The following is a 23091-nucleotide window of genomic DNA, read 5'->3' as shown; positions in this document are numbered from 1 at the left end:
TCTCTATGGATCCCAATTGCATCTTGTTACGGATCACAAACCATTTGTTTCCTAGTTTCATCCATCATCGTCACTTCCCAACAAAGCTGCACACCACCTCCAGCGTTGGGCTCTTTACTTGTCTCATTTCAGTTATGAGATTCATTTATGGCCGATGGCTAAACACGCGAATGCTGATGCACTGTCTCGCCTTCCCATGGGTCCTGATCTGGCATTCGATAGGGATGAACTTTTGTGTTTCCATCTGGATGTTGCCGAGCAGTGGGATGTGACGGATTCCCCATCACAGGGGACCGGCTGGCGGCGGCTACGGGTTCTGATCCTACCCTCTCCCAGGTTTTACGTTGTATTCAGAAGGGTTGGCCAGATCGTCCGTCCACTAAGACTTTGGACCCGTCTCGAAACTACTACGCTTTGCGCTACCATCTCACGGCTAGGGATGGTGTTATCCTCCTTTCCACCGACAATGCTTCGCCGCATGTTGTGGTACCTGGGTCTTTGCATGCTTCGGTCTTGCGCCTCCTTCACCAAGGGCACTGGGGTGTGTCTCGTACAAAATCTCTGGCGCGCCGTCACGTGTACTGGCCCGGCATCGACTCTGAAATAGCACATATGGTTGCTGCCTGCGGCCCTTGTGCGTCACAGGCCGCCGCCCCGAAGTCATCTCTGTCACCGTGGGCTTCGCCTGAGACGTCCTGGGAGCACATCCATGCTGACTTCGCGGGACCTTTTTTAGGTAGGCTCCTCGTAATTAACGCCTACTCTAACTTTCCTTTCATTGTTCGTTGCACGTTGCCTACCACCGCGGCAACCAAAAGCGCTCTCACCCGCATTTTTTCTTTGGAAGGCCTTCCCTCTACTCTTGTTACTGATAATGGTCCGCAATTTGACTCTTCCAAATTTGCAGATTTTTGTGCTCGTCACGGTGTTATGCATGTCACGGCCCCTCCGTTCCATCCACAATCAAATGGTGAGGCTGAACGACTGGTCCACACATTTAAGGCTCAGATGCGGAAACTCCTGACTTCTTCTGCTGCTGATGATGTGCTTCTCCAGTTTCTGGCTTCTTACCGTTTCACCCCCATGGGCAATCACAGCCCGGCTGAGCTCTTACATGGCCGACAGCCATGCACGCTGCCTCATCTTTTGCGGCCTTCCACCTCACTGCCGCGGGTGCCTTCGCTTGGCCGGTTCACCGCCGATGACCTTGTCTGGGTACGGGGATATGGCAGGCAGCCAAAATGGAGTCCAGGCTGCATCTTACAACACCGTGGCCAACGCCTGTATGAAATCCAGACGGACACGGGTGTTGCAGTGCGTCATTCAGACCAGCTTCGGCCTCGGGTGCTGGCAACGCCTGTTCCGAATGCCGCTACACCACCTTCAGCTCTACCTGATGCTTGGGATCTTTGCATCTATCATTACTCACAATGCAGCCCTCTCACCGTCATCTCGGTGCCAGTACAAGAACGGACGCCACCAGGAGACGTGCCCAAGCAGGAACCAGATGACCATCATCTGTCGGAGCCAATCTACTGGCCTCCTTCTCCTACAGACGCCGACACATCACCCATGTCTCCTGTTATATCAACTGGACTTGCTGCAACGGGCATATTGGTGCACGGGGCCCCAGCAGATTCGACCACCATGTCTCCTGTCATCTCGACCTGTTATCATCGGGAACACTTCCGTCCATACGGGAAGCCTCCTCCTCGAGACTTTACGGCCAGTCAAACAACACCTATGGACGTTAGCAATCTACAGGCCACCTCCATCAAACCCAGTGAAAAAATTTCAAAGGGAGGAAAAGTGTTATGACTCGCCGATCATTCAAAGTGCCACCGCACAATTACACGCGTCCTCTACATGCGGCGCTGTCTGCCAGCCATGCAGCAGCCGCGCCACCTAAGCAGCCAGCCAGCCAGCGGTCGCTAGACTTGGACTCAGAGCTCATTCGAATGTTACCGTGTTCACATGTCTTGCTTTGTCAACTTGCTCAGTGACTTATATGTATTGTGTCATTTTGTAATATATGTGTTCAACTTGACATTATAATAGTCAGTCTCAATGTGATTTTTGGTGGTTATAACCACTGATCTAGGTGTTGGTGCAATGGATAATAAATGTTTCTGTCGTCTGAGTTACATAGTATACAAACAGGAAGAACACAGGAAAAGCACCATTAACACAACACTACTACAAACAGCATTTCAAGATTCATACATTCACCTGTAGTTCTAGTAGTTCTATGTGGATAAAGTGTGTGCAGAATGAGATATATACTTTTCTGACCATTAAAAGTCGCTGCACCATGAAAGATACCAAATAATGAAGTCTTACATACCCTGCGGATGGAGCATAATAGGAAGAATACATGAAAAAAATTGTACAGAGCAGTGACAATTGTTCTAGCCCAGATGGTTATCAGTCGAACTGAGATGGAGGACAGACAAAGGTAAATGAGGCTGTGTTGTAAATGAGGCTGTGTTGCTTCAGCTCTATGCTAGTTGTTCATCATCTACAGTGAGTTGTCATGGGGTGAAGGATTTGGAGAACGTGCTGGCCAGAGCAGCAGTCCAACAGCCTTTGTATCAAAGTGTGTCACAACAGCACGGGCAATGAGTAGTCGCTGCTATCCAGATTACTGGCTATGTGAAACACAGGTGATACAGCCATGTACCAATGGCACCCCGTAACTTCACATCAGGTGCTCGTTCCATATGACAATGAAAAATACAATACGATATCTCACATTCTCCTTCTTGCTGACACACATATATACACCCATTATGATACTGAATGCAAAATGAGGACACACATGAAAAGATGACTTGCTGTCAGTAATGGATTCAGAGTCATTTTCGGGTGCACCACTGTCAGCATGCATGCAAGTCATATCGAGAGAAGTTGTGAGATTGGTCAAAGAACATACATCCTGTGGTGTTCCAGACATCATAACACTGACTGTGCAGATTTTTTACATGAGATGGATGTAGATTCCTGTATAGTCAAGAGAACAATATGTCTCTCCTTGCAGGTGCTAAACATTTGGTGCCATTGAGATCCTGATCCATATTGAGTATGGCACTTGTGAACCCACTGATTCCACATCTGCATGAAAGTTGTGGGGTTCCAACCAACACCTACAACAATATCACAGAATTATAAACTGCAGTCTCAATAGGCTACGACCATGCCACTGTCAAATTACGACATGTGCCGATAGGTTATGTGAGGTATAATGTGAGCTTCTCACAGACAACTTTTTGGGCCACTAACCACTTACTACACTGCTGCACAGGTTGCAGACATTGCTCGACAGTCTTTGGCTCATTCGCCTTTGGCAGGTAGCTGCAGGTAGTACAGACTGACAGCTGGCCCCATTGTGTGTGTTCTGCATGTGCACTAACCACATGGCTGATCCTGCCTGCATGTGCTCTGCCACTGTAGAATTGTCACATTAGTTCCCGGCTGGCTGGCAGACTGCTCGCGTGCCAGCGTATTGGCTGCCCTCACACACCTATACTTGTGGCTATCCTACTGCCAGCCAATGGGCATGTGAGCTGCAACAGCCTAAATTAGGCTCTGTAAACAATGAAACTAACCAGAAAAGAGAGAAGTTTTTATTTTTGTCATGGGAAGAATAAGACTAGGTAAGATAAACACTATTCCAGGTTTTTACAATTGCTTGAATTATGAGTGAACATAATTGACAGTTGCCAACCATTTCAGGTGCTTTCTCCTACAAATGTCTCAGTATTGTAGAGCACCTGGTAGGGGCTGTAGCATGGGCTACATATGTCACACAGATAAATTGCCCTGACGAGTGCTGTGCAGCCCCATTCTATGGCTCCACCAAAGTGTACTGGCAGCAAATCAAATATCTTGTTGACTGAGATAATAAGCTGACCATAAACCATTTTTATCAGCAGCCAGCCACATTTTTTCATATTATCTTAGACGTTATCAGTTATTATATTTTAATAAATTACTTAATGCTGATAAAGACATAACAGTTTGTGAATATGCAAGTCAGTGAGATAAATAACATGAGATTTATTAATAATTTCAACTTTTCCCTGAAGCATTTTCAATGTTTTTAAATTAGCATCCTTAAAAAAAGAACAGTGTGAGCATTCATGACTGAGTCATTGATGGTCCTTGGAGGATTACCACCATATGAACATTCATCTGGTATCACTGGTAGCTGTCATATTCGTTCATTTTCACCCTACATTTCATCACACCAGTCCATCATTGACTTAACTACCACCCTAATATTTCTCAGGAATTCTGTAGAGTGAACACTGTATATTCACATGCAGAGTATGAACCTGCTTTACCTCTTTAGTATCCATTTCCCCTTGTCTCCCCATTTTTCTTAGATTTGCCTGCTCATCCACAATGCATAAATCCAAATCATATTGTTACAGGTTCACATTTCAATTTGTTACAGGTTCACATTTCAACATATTCCCCAACTTTAAATTTCTGAAACAGTCATTTCTCATGTGTAAATCTCAGTCTTGGAAGAAAAGACTTCACTTCATTTTTAAACAACTTATTTAATTTTAAACAATGGAAAATCCCGGATGGAATAATAACAATACTATGAAAAGGATAGACAGCTACTCACCATGTAGTGGAGTATTTGAATCACAGACAGACACAACAAAAAGACTGCTAAACAAGTGAACTTACGGCCACAAGGCCTGCTTCTAAAGCAAACAAACACACACACACACACACACACACACACACACACACACACACACACACATATTCACACAAGCACATCTCACACACATTACCACTGTTTCTGGCTGCTGAGCCAGGTTGTGAGCAACCGCACATGATGGGAAAAACAATCTGGGTAGTGGGGGTAAGGAGGAGGCTGGGCCAGAGAGGGAGATGCATGGTAGGGTAGGAGTACCCACTCTTGCTTGTGGGACCATATAGGGACATGCTGTGGACAGGGTAGGGCATCTTGGCACAATCGTGAGCTTAGATGGGGGAGGGTGGGCAAAGGGAATGGAAAACGAGAAAAGTAAAAAGACTGTGGGTGCACTGGTGGAATAGAAGGCTGTGTAGTGCTCGAGTGGGAGCAGGAGATGGGATAGGTGCCAAATGGCACAGAGATATTCTTCAGGTGGAAGTGGCACATGTAAACACTTACATAATTTCCTTAATGTAAACAAATATTATTAAAATGGAAATGAACTGAAAAAAACTACACATCAGACAAACACAAGGAGAAAACAATGGAGATGGGAGCAATAGAAACAGCACTGTTCAGGTCATAGGAACAAATAATACAAGTAAAGCAAGAAAGTCTTTCCTGAATACTGCATTTAATTATCTCTATCTTTAATTTACTCTTAAGAGCCACACATAAATTATTTGTGCAAATGTACATATTTCACTTTACATCACCACTTTGGAGGGGTGCAACATTTAGTTTGAGTAATCAAGTGAATGTTTTATTGTACTCACTGATTCAGAAATGGTGGAAAAAGGAGAAATAATACATAAACATACATACAATTTTGTAAATTTACTATGTATTTTTTTATACATGGCATACTCATCAGTGTGATGAGCAACATTGTTCTATTATACACTCTTTCTCTACTGTGTTGTATGAAAAATATGAATGATAATCAATATGTGTCAATATACGCTTAGTTCATTTAATCTTATAATGAAATATAAATGTTTTTGAGGTAGAGAAAATTACACTGAATAGCACATCTATGGTTTCAGTCATTGTAAAAAATTTTGAGGAGCTTCTGTGTTTGTTTTGTGCTAGAAAAAAAAAAAAGACATACAGGTGTGAATGGAGAGCACAAATTAAATCACAACTATTGTGAGTGGTGCTCAGAGTTAGATATCTTCAGAGGAGGCTGAGAAGGATCCTTATTGCTTCCACAATGACGTAACTCCCTCTGATAAATCCTGTAAAAGTAATAAACAATTTATGAAGTACAAATTGTGTGTGCCAAATCAGTATATGCTTTTTCAAATGGAACTCAGATATATATTCTGGCAGTTATTTTACTATTTATTAAAATTGGCATTATTCTAATGATATCACAGCAAGAATGATAAAAGAATTAATAATATACAATCCATACAAAAAAGAAAGTTCAAAATGAGACTACTCAATGGGCAGCAATGAACTGATAGATTCAGTCTACAGCTTTTGTCAATGTTTATTAACCTGTTGCTACCTAACAAACAGAAAAACAGATGCCCCTCCCTGTACTGAATTCTAGAATAGTCACAATGGTTTATACAATATGAAACAGCTAACAAAAATATGAGATAACATACAGGCTACTTCTCAACACCGATTATTCTAATGTTATTCCAGTATCTTGCTACATTCAAATTCATTACTTGTCCTATGCAATGCTGACAATGGAGTGAATTTCTCAGATGCAGAGGTTTTGCTCCATTTTAGTCAAAGTCCTCTGACTTCCTCCAGTTGAACATGAAACAAGGTACATTAAGATAGGTAGATCAAGCTGACTGCCTTCTGTTTAACTCAGCAGTAAGAGATAGATTTGTTTATAAAAAATCTTCACAAATTTTCATGTTTGTTCAGAGGGATTGAAAAACACTGAAATCTACTGTTATCTCTTACATAAAGTATCCACATTGGTGTAAGTGAATTCTGTGTAAAATTGGCTTGAAGTTCAGTAGGACATAGGCAAATTTACTGCAACTCTAGAAACGAGTAAAAAAGGTCTGTTGATTGTAACTGAATAACAATCTCCCACCTAATGTAAAGCAAGACAGTGGGGTCCTTCACCAGTTCAAAAGAACATTAAAAACATACTTCATTAGTCGCTCTTTGTGCTGGTTATTGCCTGAATATCTAGAGTAAATGATGTAAAAGCTTTTTTAGCTATGTGGCATGTAGCAGTTTTCATCATAAAACTGCATAACAAGTAATAATACATTGCAAACAGTATCAGTGTAACATATGCTGGTAAATATTTTCACTGAAAATATCATTGTAATCTTATGAATACTGAATTATGCCACAAACAGCATATAAAATGCAGCTGTCTGGTGTAACTGGGAAGGCAGCAACTTGTTTCAAAGTTGCAGCTTTTTTTCCTAACTGATTACATTTAACTGCCCTTTGCATAAAGAGAATTCAGCAGTCTACAGAATGTTTATTGTTAATACAATATTCCACAGTGACAATATCAATAAACTGGTCTCTAGTTGAGAGAAATGTGTTCACTGCTGGGGGTGTATGTTGACAAATAAATATGTACACATGAAGAACAAAGACGTGGAATGTTAATAAAGTTTGTTTTATTTAAGACCTTTGAGTGTTCTCAAATAAAAATTCAGAGGCATTACTTTTCAGCACACCCTCATACTTCTTGAGAGGATCTATGGAACACAAGGAATGAATGAATGAATGATAACATTGTTAGTTTTGAGAGGAGAGCATGAAGAGAGGCTACTGTCAGAAACAGTAAACACAATAAATTAAGAAAATAAAATAGGTATCAGAAAATGCAAAATAAAATTGGGAAAAAATTGAATAATTATATTAAAAACAGTTTCCCTACCACTAAAGTCAAAGTAATGTATAAATAAACATGATTCCACCCAGAACAAAACTAGTTTTTGGTTCTCTGCTTTTCACACAAATGGCGTACATCATATCTTTGTTTTGAGATAAGTAAAAAGAATTAATTTCCTCTCTACAAACACAATTATATTTGAAGAAAAATGTTTATCTTTGTTGGGTGTAAGGCATACTGGAAGATACAGTGTTAAAATCTGTTTCCCCTTTTTCATCAAATGAGCACCACATCTGTTTAGTCATTGCCTTGTATAGCAGTATCAGAAATACCCATTCAGAGTGCACTAGTTATCAACTCTGCATCCACTGGCCTGTTCTGCTTTGGCCCCATAGCTGCCTCGCCTGACCAGCCTCAGCTTAAGCAAAGCTTCCTAAGGTAGTTCTGCAGACAACCAAGAAGAGCCCACCAATCAGAAATTCTGACTGACTTGTCAGTTAACACCATCTACTGACCAGCTACTTCAACGTGAAGCATTATCAATAAAGTGATTTCTGGGTATTAGCTTTTCTCTCTTTTCATATCAGTTTTACTTTTTGTTGTTTCTTGAAATTTCACAGCCTGGAATTTACAGCTTACAGAGATACCATCATTTCAGATTTCTGAATTGAAATCCTGACACTAAGAAAGCTATTTTCTTCATAAATTATAAAATGGTATTTTACCAATGTAGTTATAATAAATATTTCCTGCAGGGCTTCAGTCAATGATCTTTTATTCATTCATTCCTTCCTTTATTTTTGCAGGCATTCACCCCTATTTATCAACAGTTACAGTAAGGATTACCTATGTCTGTGGCCTAGCATCTTCTAATTAAATCAAGTTCTTAACAAAGCCACTATTTACATCTATACTGTATTTACTGTCTGCAAACTGTATATGTTCTTTGATGAGCATTTGTTTTTGAGCACATATGTTATGCTACCTTTTATAAAATTAATGTTAATATTGAAGTATGCCTTTGTCATTGGCTATCTGAGATAATCACACTTCAGGGTCATTTGCATTACTGTTTTCCTCATTTTATTGTTATTCTATTATGTGTATTATAACACAGACACATTCTACATGTAGTTAATAGCAATAAAACCACAAGTATTGATCCTGAACATCATTTAATGCTTCATGTATATATTGGGCCTTGCATCACTTCCACTACCAGTTAACTATTTAAATTATTTTATCCGTACTACAAGTCATAGTTGAATGTTATATGTATTGTACTGTATTTTATATCTCTTAAAACAACATCTGTTGTCATTATACATAGAGAGTGTTTCTCCTGCCTTTCGTACTACACAGTGAGGTCCAATGTAATTTCATCTAGCCCCTGGATAAACAACAGTTATTATTTTTGTAGTGAGGAATATAAAGAACAAATATCAGGAATGTTACTTCTCACTCTGTGTTGTTGTTAATCGTCCATAATATTACACCATTTGTAGGTGTCTTCTACCTGCATATCCTCTGTTTTGTTACACAAAATTTTAATAATTTTATAGCTATAGCTATTGGCTATTTTAGTTATTTTTAAATTACTATTTTAGTATTTCCTTTCTTTTTTGATATTGTATTACATTATATATCACTTTATTATACTGTACTGCTATCTGGTGGCATTTTCATTCACATGTGATCACATGTACATAGTGTTAGTCTTTCTGTTTGCTACTTTTATTGGGTAACCTTGACTATCACTGTGATTGGGCATTATGACTTTATATTATGTTAGATTCAAACTACTATGATGATATTTGTACAACATATTTCACATATGTATATGGCCACAGCCATAAGGCAAGGAGTTGGGAGCAGGGGTTGTGGAACTCCTCGTCTCATGGCTCATATCCATGTAATAGACCTTGATGCAAGACCTGTCCCATATATCCTCCCACCACCACCTACTCCAGTGCGGTCGCAAATATCACCTATCCCATCAACGGAAGGGCTACCTGTGAAAGCAGTCACGTCATCCGCAAGCTAAGCTGCAACCACTGTGCTGCATTCTACATGGACGTGACAAGCAACAAGCTGTCTGTCCGCATAAATGGCCACTGACAAACTGTGGCCAAGAAACAACTGGACCATCCTGTTGCTGCTGAGCACACAGCCCAACATGATGTTCTTCATTTCAATGACTACTTCACAGCCTGTGCCATCTGGATCCTTCTCATCAACATCAGCTTCTCTGAATTGCACAGCTGAGGACTCTCCCTGCAATATATTCTACATTCCCATAACCCTCTTGGCCTCACCTTTGCTAATCATTGTACTTACCAATGCACCCTTGTTGGCTTAAAGCTTACTTTTTGACAGTCTTTTTTTTTGTGCGTTTCTGCGGCTCAGCATCTCTGCTATATGGTGAGTAGTAACTGTCTTAATCAATCCTCTTCATAATTGTTGATATTCCAACCTGAGCATTCCATTATTTAATTTCATTTGATATTATTTTGCACGTAACATTTCCTTGAGGATGCTAACAAAGTGACAAAGTGTCTTACCTACTCTCTCGATTTAGATGGTGCCCTTTTATATCTTTGTATGTACTCTGAACAGCTTTAGCATAATTATACATATTAATGCTATTGTATTTCCAAAATACTTTTGACCTTTTTGTTACATTTTCCATTTCTGAAGATGGGGATTTCAGTGGCTGAAACAAGTAATCACTGTTTTCTACATTGTGATCTTGGCTAAATACAAGTTTTAAGAAAATCTACAAAATTCAAGTGTACAGATCGCTGTCTCCACTCTGACCATGTCAGGTAATTACAATATCATATGTAAGCTTCTCCTGCAATTCTTTCCTTTTACTATCTCTTCAACTGTAGTTTTTAGCCTTCTCTTCTTCACTGTACTTCCAAGACAGCAAAAGTCCTTCATGTCTATAGCACGTGGATGTGCTCCTTCCCATTTAGATAGTAGTCCAACTATTAGAGACAACAATCCTCTTCAATGCTCCCCAATCTTTAACAGTAATTTATTTATTTGCAGTTGTGTTTAACAGCTTAAACTGCACACAGCAGCATGTAAGACTTTTAGTAGGTTTGTGATGTTTTCACATACACACCAACCAAGCAGATACCAGTACTTTGTTGTCGTTGGAAGTACATAATATCCAACACGATGATAGACTTATGACTAATACAAGGCCAGAAAGAGCACTTTGAATGTCATACAAGTACAACAGGAACCAAGAAGTCAATGTTAATGTGTTGTGCATGAGGCACAAAATCACTTCTGAAGATGAATTGTTTTCATCAAGGTGCTCAGATTATTTTTCCAATTCCCATATATTGGTGACAGCAGGTATGCAGGATATTTTTAGCTGTTAACAACTGCAGTGTCCCCACAAAATGTGATAATTTCATCACTGAATTGTTGAATATTCATTTGGGACTGCAGGAACAACTGTTGCATTTGTATGCATCGTCTAACATACTATGTGCATTGTATAGACAAAAACTCTATCACCAAATGGCAACAGGAGAATTAACATATAAAAGATTTTACAGTTTGCAAGCTTTTGGAGCTAGTGGCTCCTTCTTCTGGATAAGAGTTGATGGGAAGGAAGAGGAGTGAAGGAAATGGACTGGTGAGGTTTAGGAAAAGGGATAGAGTTCAGAAAACTTGCCTAGAAGCCTGGGTCAGAAGAGCCTTATTGGGCGAGATAAGAAGGAAAAACTGATTGTTGAGGACTGCTCTCAGGTTTTCCAATTTCATCCTGTGAAGTCCCCAACACTCAGTCTTTCCTTCTCATCCCATCCGACAGGTCTCTCCTGATGCAGGATTCTGGGCAAGTTTCCTGATTTCCTAATCCTCACTAGCCCTTTTCCTTCACCCCTCTTCCTTCCCCTTCAACCCCTCTGTCAGAAGAAGGAGCCACTGGCTCCAAAAGCTTGCAAACTGTAACATCTTTTATATGTATAGAAAGTTGTGGTTGAAAATTATGAATTATTTAGGAATAAACGATGAATCACAAAAAGGCAGAAGTGCTGTGTCGTCGACAGGCACACAAACAAAAGATATGTAGCTTGGCTAAATAAAGGAGACAGTAATGAAGGGCAGATGATACGAGATTTGGGTGGATGGCAGCAGTCAACCAAGCACAACGTAGGGAGACTGGTGTGTGCATGCAAGTGAGTGTGTGTGTGTTTGTGTGTATGTTTTTCCTACAGCTAGAAAAAGTAAGTGCATTCTGAAAGCTAGCCAAGCTCTGTACCTTCTGTTTGTGTGCCTCTTGATGATACAGCACATCTGCCTTTTGGTGAGCCATCTCTTTTATTCCTAAATAATTCATACTTTTCATATGTGTTTTCTGCTGCCACTCAGTGAGTAAATTTTTTATCTATCCAATTACATTATATTTTCAAAAACTGATTATTTTTGTTGGTATTATGTGCATTTTAACTTCTATATTCTGCAATAAAGTATAAATAGCACATAATTTATTGAGTGAGAAATACACTCCTGGAAATTGAAATAAGAACACCGTGAATTCATTGTCCCAGGAAGGGGAAACTTTATTGACACATTCCTGGGGTCAGATACATCACATGATCACACTGACAGAACCACAGGCACATAGACACAGGCAACAGAGCATGCACAATGTCGGCACTAGTACAGTGTATATCCACCTTTCGCAGCAATGCAGGCTGCTATTCTCCCATGGAGACGATCGTAGAGATGCTGGATGTAGTCCTGTGGAACGGCTTGCCATGCCATTTCCACCTGGCGCCTCAGTTGGACCAGCGTTCGTGCTGGACGTGCAGACCGCGTGAGACGACGCTTCATCCAGTCCCAAACATGCTCAATGGGGGACAGATCCGGAGATCTTGCTGGCCAGGGTAGTTGACTTACACCTTCTAGAGCACGTTGGGTGGCACGGGATACATGCGGACGTGCATTGTCCTGTTGGAACAGCAAGTTCCCTTGCCGGTCTAGGAATGGTAGAACGATGGGTTCGATGACGGTTTGGATGTACCGTGCACTATTCAGTGTCCCCTTGACGATCACCAGTGGTGTACGGCCAGTGTACGAGATCGCTCCCCACACCATGATGCCGGGTGTTGGCCCTGTGTGCCTCGGTCGTATGCAGTCCTGATTGTGGCGCTCACCTGCACGGCGCCAAACACGCATACGACCATCATTGGCACCAAGGCAGAAGCGACTCTCATCGCTGAAGACGACACGTCTCCATTCGTCCCTCCATTCACGCCTGTCGCGACACCACTGGAGGCGGGCTGCACGATGTTGGGGCGTGAGCGGAAGATGGCCTAACGGTGTGCGGGACCGTAGCCCAGCTTCATGGAGACGGTTGCGAATGGTCCTCGCCGATACCCCAGGAGCAACAGTGTCCCTAATTTGCTGGGAAGTGGCGGTGCGGTCCCCTACGGCACTGCGTAGGATCCTACGTTCTTGGCGTGCATCCGTGCGTCGCTGCGGTCCGGTCCCAGGTCGACGGGCACGTGCACCTTCCGCCGATCACTGGCGACAACATCGATGTACTGTGGAGACCTCACGCCCCACGTGTTGAGCAATTCGGCGGTACGTCCACCCGGCCTCCCGCATGCCCACTATACGCCCTCGCTCAAAGTCCGTCAACTGCACATACGGTTCACGTCCACGCTGTCGCGGCATGCTACCAGTGTTAAAGACTGCGATGGAGCTCCGTATGCCACGGCAAACTGGCTGACACTGACGGCGGCGGTGCACAAATGCTGCGCAGCTAGCGCCATTCGACGGCCAACACCGCGGTTCCTGGTGTGTCCGCTGTTCCGTGCGTGTGATCATTTTTTGTACAGCCCTCTCGCAGTGTCCGGAGCAAGTATGGTGGGTCTGACACACCGGTGTCAATGTGTTCTTTTTTCCATTTCCAGGAGTGTATATTTATTCTTTTTAGGCAATAATAACAGTTCTATTTCATCAAAAGTGAAAATTTATCCACTGAGCTGTTGAATAATTATTAGAGACAGCAGGGACAACTGTAGTAATGGTGAGCTTTGTCTAATATACTATGTGCATGTAAGTTTCCTCTCTCTAAAACATTATATATTATAATATTATCTATTAAGAAAGAAACAGATTTAACTCCTTATGAAAAATGAGATGTATGAGAAGCGTAATATATCCTGAAGTAGCAGTTATTAAAAATTATTTGGAACACTGACAAGGGGTAGTTCTCCCATATCCTTACAAGAGCTAATACTGGCCAAAGCTTGAAAAAAGTTCTATTTTTTAAACATGTCGGTAACCTAAATACTTGTTCAGGTATAGATGGGCCATTTTTACTAGTGGCAGAAACAGTCAGCACCCGGTGGTGTCGGCTGTCTTCCTGTTAATTCCTTGCTAGTTGTATTTGACTGCAGTCCTTGACCGCATTGCTGTTTTATGCCACAGCACTTACAACTGTCTCCTACATCAGCCACTCTATACACATCACTTTACAGTTGTTCTAGCATCAAAACAAGAGGAATGATTCTGTGAACTGAGTACAAAGTAAATGACAAAATGAAGTTGCACTATTCCACATGGTATTGTGCTACAGTTTAGCCAGCAGTGTTAGTTGACAAGCAAATTTTGTGTACTCCAAACAACATCCTCAACACTGGATGCTAACTGGAAAATGATAAATAAAACATTCAATAGGCCATTCAGTGACTTGTACACATGGCATCATTAGTAACGAGGGCAAGGGATCGTTGTAAGACACGTATGGTGTGCACGCCACATTTGGAGGAGATAGTATTGCAATAAGTATAAGATGAGCCTGAAACAAGTATGCAAAGAACTGTATTTGCTGAATGCATGAACCATGTTCTTGTGTGATCATTTCTGCATGAGCAGTTATTACTTACTGGATGGGCAAGCTCTCAGGCCACATCATCACCGTGATAGATTACAGTTTAGCCAAAGGATTCTAAGAACAACAAATGATCTGCAGTTCACAACTCAGATTTTATTTACAGATGAGCAAAGAGAGAGACAGTAAAATACCTCAATAACTGCATATAAGATTATGTAAATCTTTGAGTGCTCATGACAACATGACATCAGGTTAGCTTCAGTATCATTGTGTTGGTAGGAATTATGGGTGACAAAGTCATAGGGCCATAAACTTAAACAGATGCTGTTTGTCAATAACATCTGCTTGAAAAATTATCTACACCTTGTGGAAGATGAATCAATCTGGTTTATGCACAATAGGATAACATCACAGTTTCTACACCCTATATGACAAGTCTTAAAACAAACATTTAAAAAAGCAATGGATTTGTCAAGGAGGTCTAGTAACATAGTCTCTTCATTCACTTGACCTTTATCCCTGGGATTTCTGGCTATGGGAACATTTAAGGGCACAAGTGTATTCCACATTCATTGTCAACAAGCACAGATTACAGGAGCATTTGAAATATCTGATGGCAGGCAGGAATGTTAACTTGAGTTGTGATTCTTTGAGGAGGACTGAAGAATGTGTAATACTGACTGGCAACCACATTGAGCACCTCATATAATATCAACAAAGAGATGGCTAATGGAGGACAGAATGCCCCATACTCCAACAAGTATTTGTTTCCTGCCAAAGCTTTATAGGAAAATGCTTTTCTAGTTTTGACCTGTACATCTTCCTGAAAGAATTTGGAACAGCTTTTTCTAAAGCACCTTGTATAACTGTGTTTTCAATTTCCTCAACTTGGGGAAAAAGCACCTCAGTTTTAATATTTAGATGATGGAACTAATCACTATCTCTAGTAGTACTACTGTTCCTCGTTTGCCTGCATACACATACAATTTTAAAGTAGGTATACTGATGCATTTTCCTGTGTTCTTCTTCCCTGTGGCAGCACCTATTTGAAATTTACTGTCAAAAGACTTCATAAAAGAGCATTATGTAACTTCATTTTCACCAGTACGAGCTCATCCATTTGTCCAATAAGATAAATGTTACTGCATGGATACTAATAACATATCGATTCATATTCTAACTTCCAACTCATGTTTAGAAACAAATTAAGACTGAAAAAAAGATTATGTATGCTGTGACTCTGAAGAATATGTTAGTAAAGTATAATTATTATTAAATACAAAACTGTTGAGGTTTTAATGGCCACTTGTTGACATTTTGCCTATTGTCTCATACCTTGTGTTCATCAGCCGACATTTGTTTGACATTTTTTGACACTTCCTCAGTACTAGTGGCTGGCATTTTCAGGGCTCTACCCTCCATTGTGGTGGAGATTACATGTACCTGGCACACCAATGTCTGAGGACTTTTCCCTGATCATTACCACTGGGGTTCTCCCCTTTGTTACTTACAATGGTTGGTTGCTGCAACACAGGGATCCAGGATCCATTTATCTCAAGGCTTTACTCTTTCATGTAGAAGATATTGTCATGTTTATGGATTTCTGTGACTTCCTTGAACAATAGGGAGTGGTAGTTCTTTTCTACTGCAAGAACTTCTGTTGGTGATTTCACTATGTGAAGCACATGCTCTGCCACAGCTGATTTCTCCACTTGTCCAATCTGCAATGCCATTTATTTTCAGTGATCCTGGTGTTGGTGGATCAGTCATTCCTACATAAACTTTTCCACATGCGCCAACCGCAGTGGTCGAGCGGTTCTAGGCGCTTCAGTCCGGAACCGTGCGACTGCTACAGTCGCAGGTTCGAATCCTGCCTCGGGTGTGGATGTGTGTGATGTCCTTAGGTTAGGTTAGGTTTAAGTAGTTCTAAGTTCTAGGGGACTGATGACCTCAGATGTTAAGTTGATGACCTCAGATGTTAAGTCCCATAGTGCTCAGAGCCATTTGAACCTTTTCCACATGCACAGGGTATGTGGTATATTTACTGGCACTGCAAATGGGTTCCTTTTGTCCTTTGCTGATATGAGACACGCTTGGGTTGACTTGTAAATAGTCTTTATGCCATGTCTGTGCAATGTACAGCCCATTCTGCCCATCACCCTGGAGATGTACGACACAAAAGTCATACGCCACATTTCTGCTTCCAACATGTCACCACCAAGTGACACTTCTTAAGCAACTGGTAGAGCACACATTGCTTCTCAGAATACTTTCCACGTATTGGAGCTCCAGTCGGAGGTACTGCAGCTCACATATTCATTTTGCAGTGTTATAAGTATATTAATCAATACTGTTTCATGGCTCAGGTGACGATTTTACAGTTTGTGCAGGTATTGGTTCATGTGTGTCAGTTTTCGATACACACTGAGTCAAAGGTTCTCTCCATTGCTCATAACCAGCATATCAGATAAAATGTCAGTCCATTTCTACCTCGATAAATTTTATGTTGGCATGGAGACTGTTCAGATGCCTTAGGAAGTTCCTCGCCATGGCTTCAGATGACAAAAATGTTGTCAATATATTGGTACCACACTTTAGGTTTAGAAGGTGCCAAGTTCAGAGCCTGTCTTTTGAAATGTTCGATGAGGACACTGGCCACAACTGCACTAAGTGGACTACCTGCAGTGACACTTTCCAGTTGTTCACAGAAATCACCATTCTACATGAACTAGCTCATGGTAAGATATGCCTGAAAGAGTGTAATGTTGTCATATGGGGAAACAATACCTCAGATAATTGTTGAATATCACTTTGGTGAACAGAGAAACAACATCAGAGATGACTGGATCTCATTTGGTTCAAATTTCAGTTTCTTCAGCTTCTCAGTGAAATGTTCAGAGTCCTTTATGTATGTGTCAGTCTTTCCCACATGTGACTGAAGTAGAGTGGCCAAGTGTTGCAACAGTTTATAAGTTGGTGAGCCAGGAACTCTTACGATTGGTCTTAGTGATCATCATTTTTATGTGTTTTGGCAAAAGTTTCTGCAAGGGAGGGAGTAGGGGGCACTTCCCTCCTCCTGGAATCTGGGATAGACTTTTTCTTAATTTCAGAATTCTCACTTATTTCTAGAAATGACTGCCAATGGTCCTATTCAACCAGAGATTTAGCACTGCTGAATGCAAGGAGAAATACTGTGGCTTCAGTAAACAGCACACTGCTTGGTCATCAGATTGTTCATGAGATATTATATAATTTTTTGTCGTGGCAATGGTTTTGGCTTCGTTTGCAATATTGGGAAATGTAAACCATTACAGAACATTGCCAAATTAGAGCACCTAATCTTTTCTGTGTCACTTCCTCGTACAGCCATTAAAGAGCTACAGAAAATGACAGTTCCAACAACTGGCACACTACAAACATAGCTGCAGCACATGTTCCCAATTCCCACAAGAACAGCTCTTTCACCTGCTGCATATCTGGATCTCAAAGTAGGTATGCATTTGACCTGCAAAGACTTGCTGAGATCTCACTCAGTTTTACAAGACAATGAGACTGGAGTAGCGTATGATCAAGCTATATTGCAGGTATACTACAGGTGTCAACTCAGATGTAGAAGAAGTACAAATTTTTGTCCTGAAAGAGAGGAAAAAATTGTGAAATATCAGGGTCAAAAAGGTGTCTGAACCTTCCAAAACTACGTGGATTTTAAACTGTATCGAGTGCAACCCAGCATGGTATCCAGCCATAGAGTTATGAGTTTCGGTCTCTAGCTACCATGGCTACACAATAACGTGCCAAGCAAGGGATATGAAGCCCATTTCGCTTCAGTCCTTGGCTTTGAGAGTTAGTCCTACTGAACAATTTGATGACTGTTTTCAAAGGTTTCCTACATCCATAACCGTATTAATAATAAGAACTGATGTACTTTGGATTTACTAATGAAATATGCTTACTTTTAAGGTAACCTTCAAAACAATACTGACTGTGTAACTATCAAATGTTTAAGATACAATAAGCTTTGCATACTCCCTGTCAAATTTATTTCTTGGGGCACAACACATTCTCATACTCAATGAACCACTTATATCAAAAATGGCTCTTTAGAATCTTTCCCCCTCTTGGATCAGTTTCTGCAGACACCCATGATTTTTGGTAATTCATACAGCTGACATGGTACAGCTTTTGTGCTGGGAAGGTTCTTCCGAATGTCCACCATGGGAGAAGATGCCTTGATTAACTGATTCGTATTCCATGTGATCTACTGTGTACAATATGCACTTATCTTTTGGCAAGTCATTGGATCTCTGCTAATAATCTTCATTCTTCATTACAATGGTTGCATTTCACTTGTTAGTAGGCAGTACCAAAAAAGGTTGTCAGCATTAAGGATCTTGATAGCAGCTTTTAATTCTTCTTTTTTCAGGTTGAAAGTGATGGTTTTGTTTGGTGCAGTATTCTGGCTGTTTCAGTGACTATTTCCACAGTGCTTTCACAAGCAAGGTCCACATGTCCATGTAGGTGTTAGCAGTGATATTCTCCTTAGGTAAAGTTCTGGGGATGATAGCGAATATCTCTCTTTTTTTGAGGAGGGACCATTCGTCTGAGACCAGTGGTCATTCACCGAGGCTTACTACTGTGCATAACACATCTAGAATCAACTTCTCGATCTGCTTTCTGCATCTTGCAAACTTTTTCTTCTGTCACTTGGTGCAGCAGTCGAGTCTGTTCTGCAAGATTCTGTGAGTGATGCTGTTGGTCTTATCCCAGTCATCTCACTGCATGCTGCCACAGAGTTGATAGAAAATGTCCAAATATGGTTCATCAGTTCTTGCCAGGTCCCTCTGTGTTGCATGAATGGCTCATAAAGAAAAGCTCATTCCATTCTATCATAGATATGGTATGTCTGGGTGGATATGATCGTGTGCTTACATTTTAGAAACTTTGCTGTGATCCCTTCACCCCAGCATCACAGTAGAAAGGTGAGAGAGGCCAGCAAATATACTTTCTTCTTCCACTGTTGGTCTATGCGTTGGTACAATCTTGAAATCTCCTACCAATAGAGGTGTGGTAAAAAAAATTATTGAGGCTTTTGTGGCCACTTGACATACTGCCTGTTGGGTTTTGTCTCGACTTATTCAGCCAACATTTGTATGATTACTTTTGTGACACTTCGCCAGCACGAGTGGCTGGCATTGTCAAAACTTCACCTTTAATGCCAGTGACAGACTGAAGTCGACCGCAGTTGGAGGAAATATGTACCTGTCACGCCAATGTCTGAGGGCTTTCCCCTGGTTATTACTGCTGTGTTTCTCCCCTTGCTACCTACAGCGGTCCTGTGCTGCAGCACAGAAATCCACGATCAATTTAGCTTGAAGCTTTCCTCTTTTGCATTTAACCTATTGTCTTATTTATGGATTTTTATGGCTCCCCTAAACAAGCAGGCATAGTAACAATTCCCCACAGCAAGAACTTTCGTGTCAGTGAATTTTATTATGTGGTCTTCTCACATGTTGTGTGTTCTGCCACAGCTAATTCTACACCCGCCACTACTTGCACTGCCATTTACTTTCAGTGATCCTAGTGTTGATGGATTGCCCTACAGAGACTTTTCCATATGTACAGCATATGCAGTATATTCCTGACACTACAAGGGGGTTCCTATTCATCCTTTACCAATCTGAATCACTTTCGGATCTATTTGATTAGTTTGTAAGTACTCCATTAATCGCGAGTTTGTTTGCATGGCCGTCCTCTGCAGCAAGCACAGGAATATTTGTTTTGTAAATAAAAACTGCCTTTTTTTGCTGGATTGAATTTTATTTCTCCCAGACATGTTTCACCTTTTCCACTTTATGGCATCATCAATGGGATCTATAATGATTCAGTTTTGTTTTGATATGTATTATTTGCAGATTATAAAATATTTCATGTCTCATTTTCACTTATTTACATAAAAAAACGAGAAATGAACTGTTTTATAATCTTCAAATACTAAACATCAAAATAAAAGTGTATCATTCTAAATCCCACTGATGATGCCTTAAAATGAAAAGGTGAAACATGTCTGGGAGAAATAAAATACAGTGCAGCAAGAAAAGACAGTTTTTATTTACACAACAATAATGCCATCAATCATGTATTCGTGCAACATAGAAAGGCTTGGCAAGAATTGATGAGCAATTTTTGGACCTTTTTTTATCAACTAAGAGGCAACATGCAATGAGACAATTGCAGTAAGATTGACAGCATCAATCACAGAACCAGCATCAATCACAGAACCCTTTTAACCTCTGCACCAAGTGACAGAACAAAAGATTTGGAAGATGCAGAAAGTAGATCAACAAGACGATTCCCGACATGTCACAAACATTGATCAGCTTCAGTGAATGACAACTGACTTCAGAGGATTGGTCTGTCCTTTAAAAAGGAAGAAATTTGCTATCATCCTCAGTGATTTACCTACGGAGGATGCGATTGCTAACACCAAAGCGGCCATCCAGATACATCCTTGTGAAAAAGCTATAGGAATACACATTGAAACCACAAGGATACTATGCTGAGCAAAACCACCAACTTGCAGATTGAAAAAGGAAGGGTCACGAGCTATCGAGAGCTTTAATGCTGGCAAAATTATATTGTAATATCCTGTCTACAAGAGAAATGTAATGAAGACTGAAGATCATGACCAGTAGTTTTGTGACCTATTTGATCCAATGACTCACCAAAAGCTAATGCAGATTAGACATAGTGGATCACATGGCATATGAATTAGTTGATGAAGGCTTCTTCTCTCTTGATGGATGAACAGAAGAATCTGCCCAAGGCAGAAGCCCGACCACATGGCCTGTATGGATTATCAAAAATCTACGAAGATTATGTTCCTCTAAGACTGATTATAAGTGCTTCTGGCTCACCAATGCACAAAGTGGCCCCTCTACTTCACCCACATGTTGGCAAGACCAACAAATTCATAAAGAACTTGGGACATTTTATTGATAAGCTGAAGAAACTAGAACTTGGGCCAAGTGATGTACTGATCAGCTCTGATATTGTTGCTTTGTTTCTTTGTTTACCAAGGTGAAACTCAATGATTCTCTGGCGCATGTCAGTTCCATTTTGCCATATGACATCACCAAGCTCTTCCATGCATGTCTTACCGCTTCATGTCGACTGCCAATTTCTATGAACAACAGGAAAGTGTTGCCATGGGTAGTCCACTTAGCCCAATGACAGCCAATTTTGTTCATGGGACATTTTTAAAAACAGGTGTTGGAATTAGCACCTTGTAAACAATAAATATGGTACATATATGCTGATGACACCTTTATGGGATCCATGCCGAGGAACAACTCTGTGACTTCCTAATTCACCTGAACAGTGTCCACATCATCATAACATATGCTGTGGAAGTAAAAAAGGCCCACAGTGCCCTTTCTAGATGTCCTGGTTACAAGGAATGTGGTGAACCTAGGACACAGTAAGTATCAAAAACCAACACATGTTGACCAATACCTGCACAAACAGTGTAATCATCACCTAATCCAGGAAAGATGAATGACTAATACACTTATAATGAGAGCAAGATGAATATGTGGCTTGCAGAACATCATATGGGAGATGCAACACCTTGGAGGCATTTTGAGGAGCAATGGGTAGTTCACCAGTTGTATAAGAAGTGTCAAGAAATCTAACACTTGGCGAAGTGACATGTCGGAAGAAGAAATCGCGGGTATGACTTTTCTGTCACACATGACAGATGGAATTGGCCAGATATTGCACAAATATAGCGTAAAGACTATTTACAAACTAACTCAAGAGATCAATGAGTGCCTCAGATTGGCAAAAGGGACCCACCTGTAATATCAGGAATATACCACATACCCTTTATGTGATACAAAGCCTATGTGGGAATGATGCTGAACATCAACAGCACTGCAGGTTGGGACAGATGGAGAAATAAGGTGTGGCGGAACGTGTACTTTGTGAGTTTGACACATAATAAAATTTGATGACACAGATGTTCTTGCTGTGGAGAAGAGCTGCCACAACAATTTGTCAGAGAAGCCAAACATGACAACAGCTTTAACAAGAAAGAGGAAAGCCTCAAGGTAAATGGATCATGGATTCTCATTCTGCAGCAAAAGACTGCTGCAGGTAGCAAGGGAGGAAATTTTTTTCTTTCATAGTAAGACAAGAGAAGACACACTAAGCTATAAGCCATCCACCCAAGGAAGGGGTCGGGTGAGGAAGAGTTGGGAACTAAATAAGCACCTGTACAAGAACATTTTTGTACCATCATGGAGTGAAATAATCTGAAAGATACACTTAGAAGATAGTGCTTCACACATAATATAATATTGCTATTTCCATCTAATTTCAGAATAACATACTAGAAGAGAAAATGATGCATCATTTTAAAGATTATCAAATTGTATCACATATCTGAAATTTCACTGTTTAGGAACAATCAGTATCATGGGTTATGATTCATCGTAGCCTCATTCTCACTGGTGCACGAATACAGAGTAAAGCTATGAGTATTAAGTGATGAATGTTGGAGACTGTGGTACATGGATGTAGACAGCATTACATAGGGAAGCTTGGATTGGTCTGGGAGGCGTGCACGATAGCTGATGTGGCTAAGGGGACCACTCACAATAACTGGGAAATGCAGGT

The 23091-nt window shown here is 40.8% G+C and overlaps 1 protein-coding gene across 1 annotated transcript in view; it reads right to left on the bottom strand.

The window, feature by feature from the left end:
• Positions 1-5332: 5332 nt before the first annotated feature.
• Positions 5333-23091, bottom strand: part of LOC124794992 (protein phosphatase 1B) — a 228502-nt gene continuing 210743 nt past the window's right edge. The window contains exon 7 of the mRNA XM_047258743.1: positions 5333-5955. Within this exon, the coding sequence (XP_047114699.1) occupies positions 5917-5955 (39 nt within the window). The 3' untranslated portion in view covers positions 5333-5916. The remainder of the gene's footprint in view (positions 5956-23091) is intronic.

Source organism: Schistocerca piceifrons, chromosome 4 (genome assembly GCF_021461385.2).
Source record: "Schistocerca piceifrons isolate TAMUIC-IGC-003096 chromosome 4, iqSchPice1.1, whole genome shotgun sequence".
Classification (NCBI taxonomy): domain Eukaryota; kingdom Metazoa; phylum Arthropoda; class Insecta; order Orthoptera; family Acrididae; genus Schistocerca; species Schistocerca piceifrons.
The sequence above is the reverse complement of the archived record's forward strand: the minus strand, read 5'-3'. Positions and strand labels throughout refer to the sequence as shown.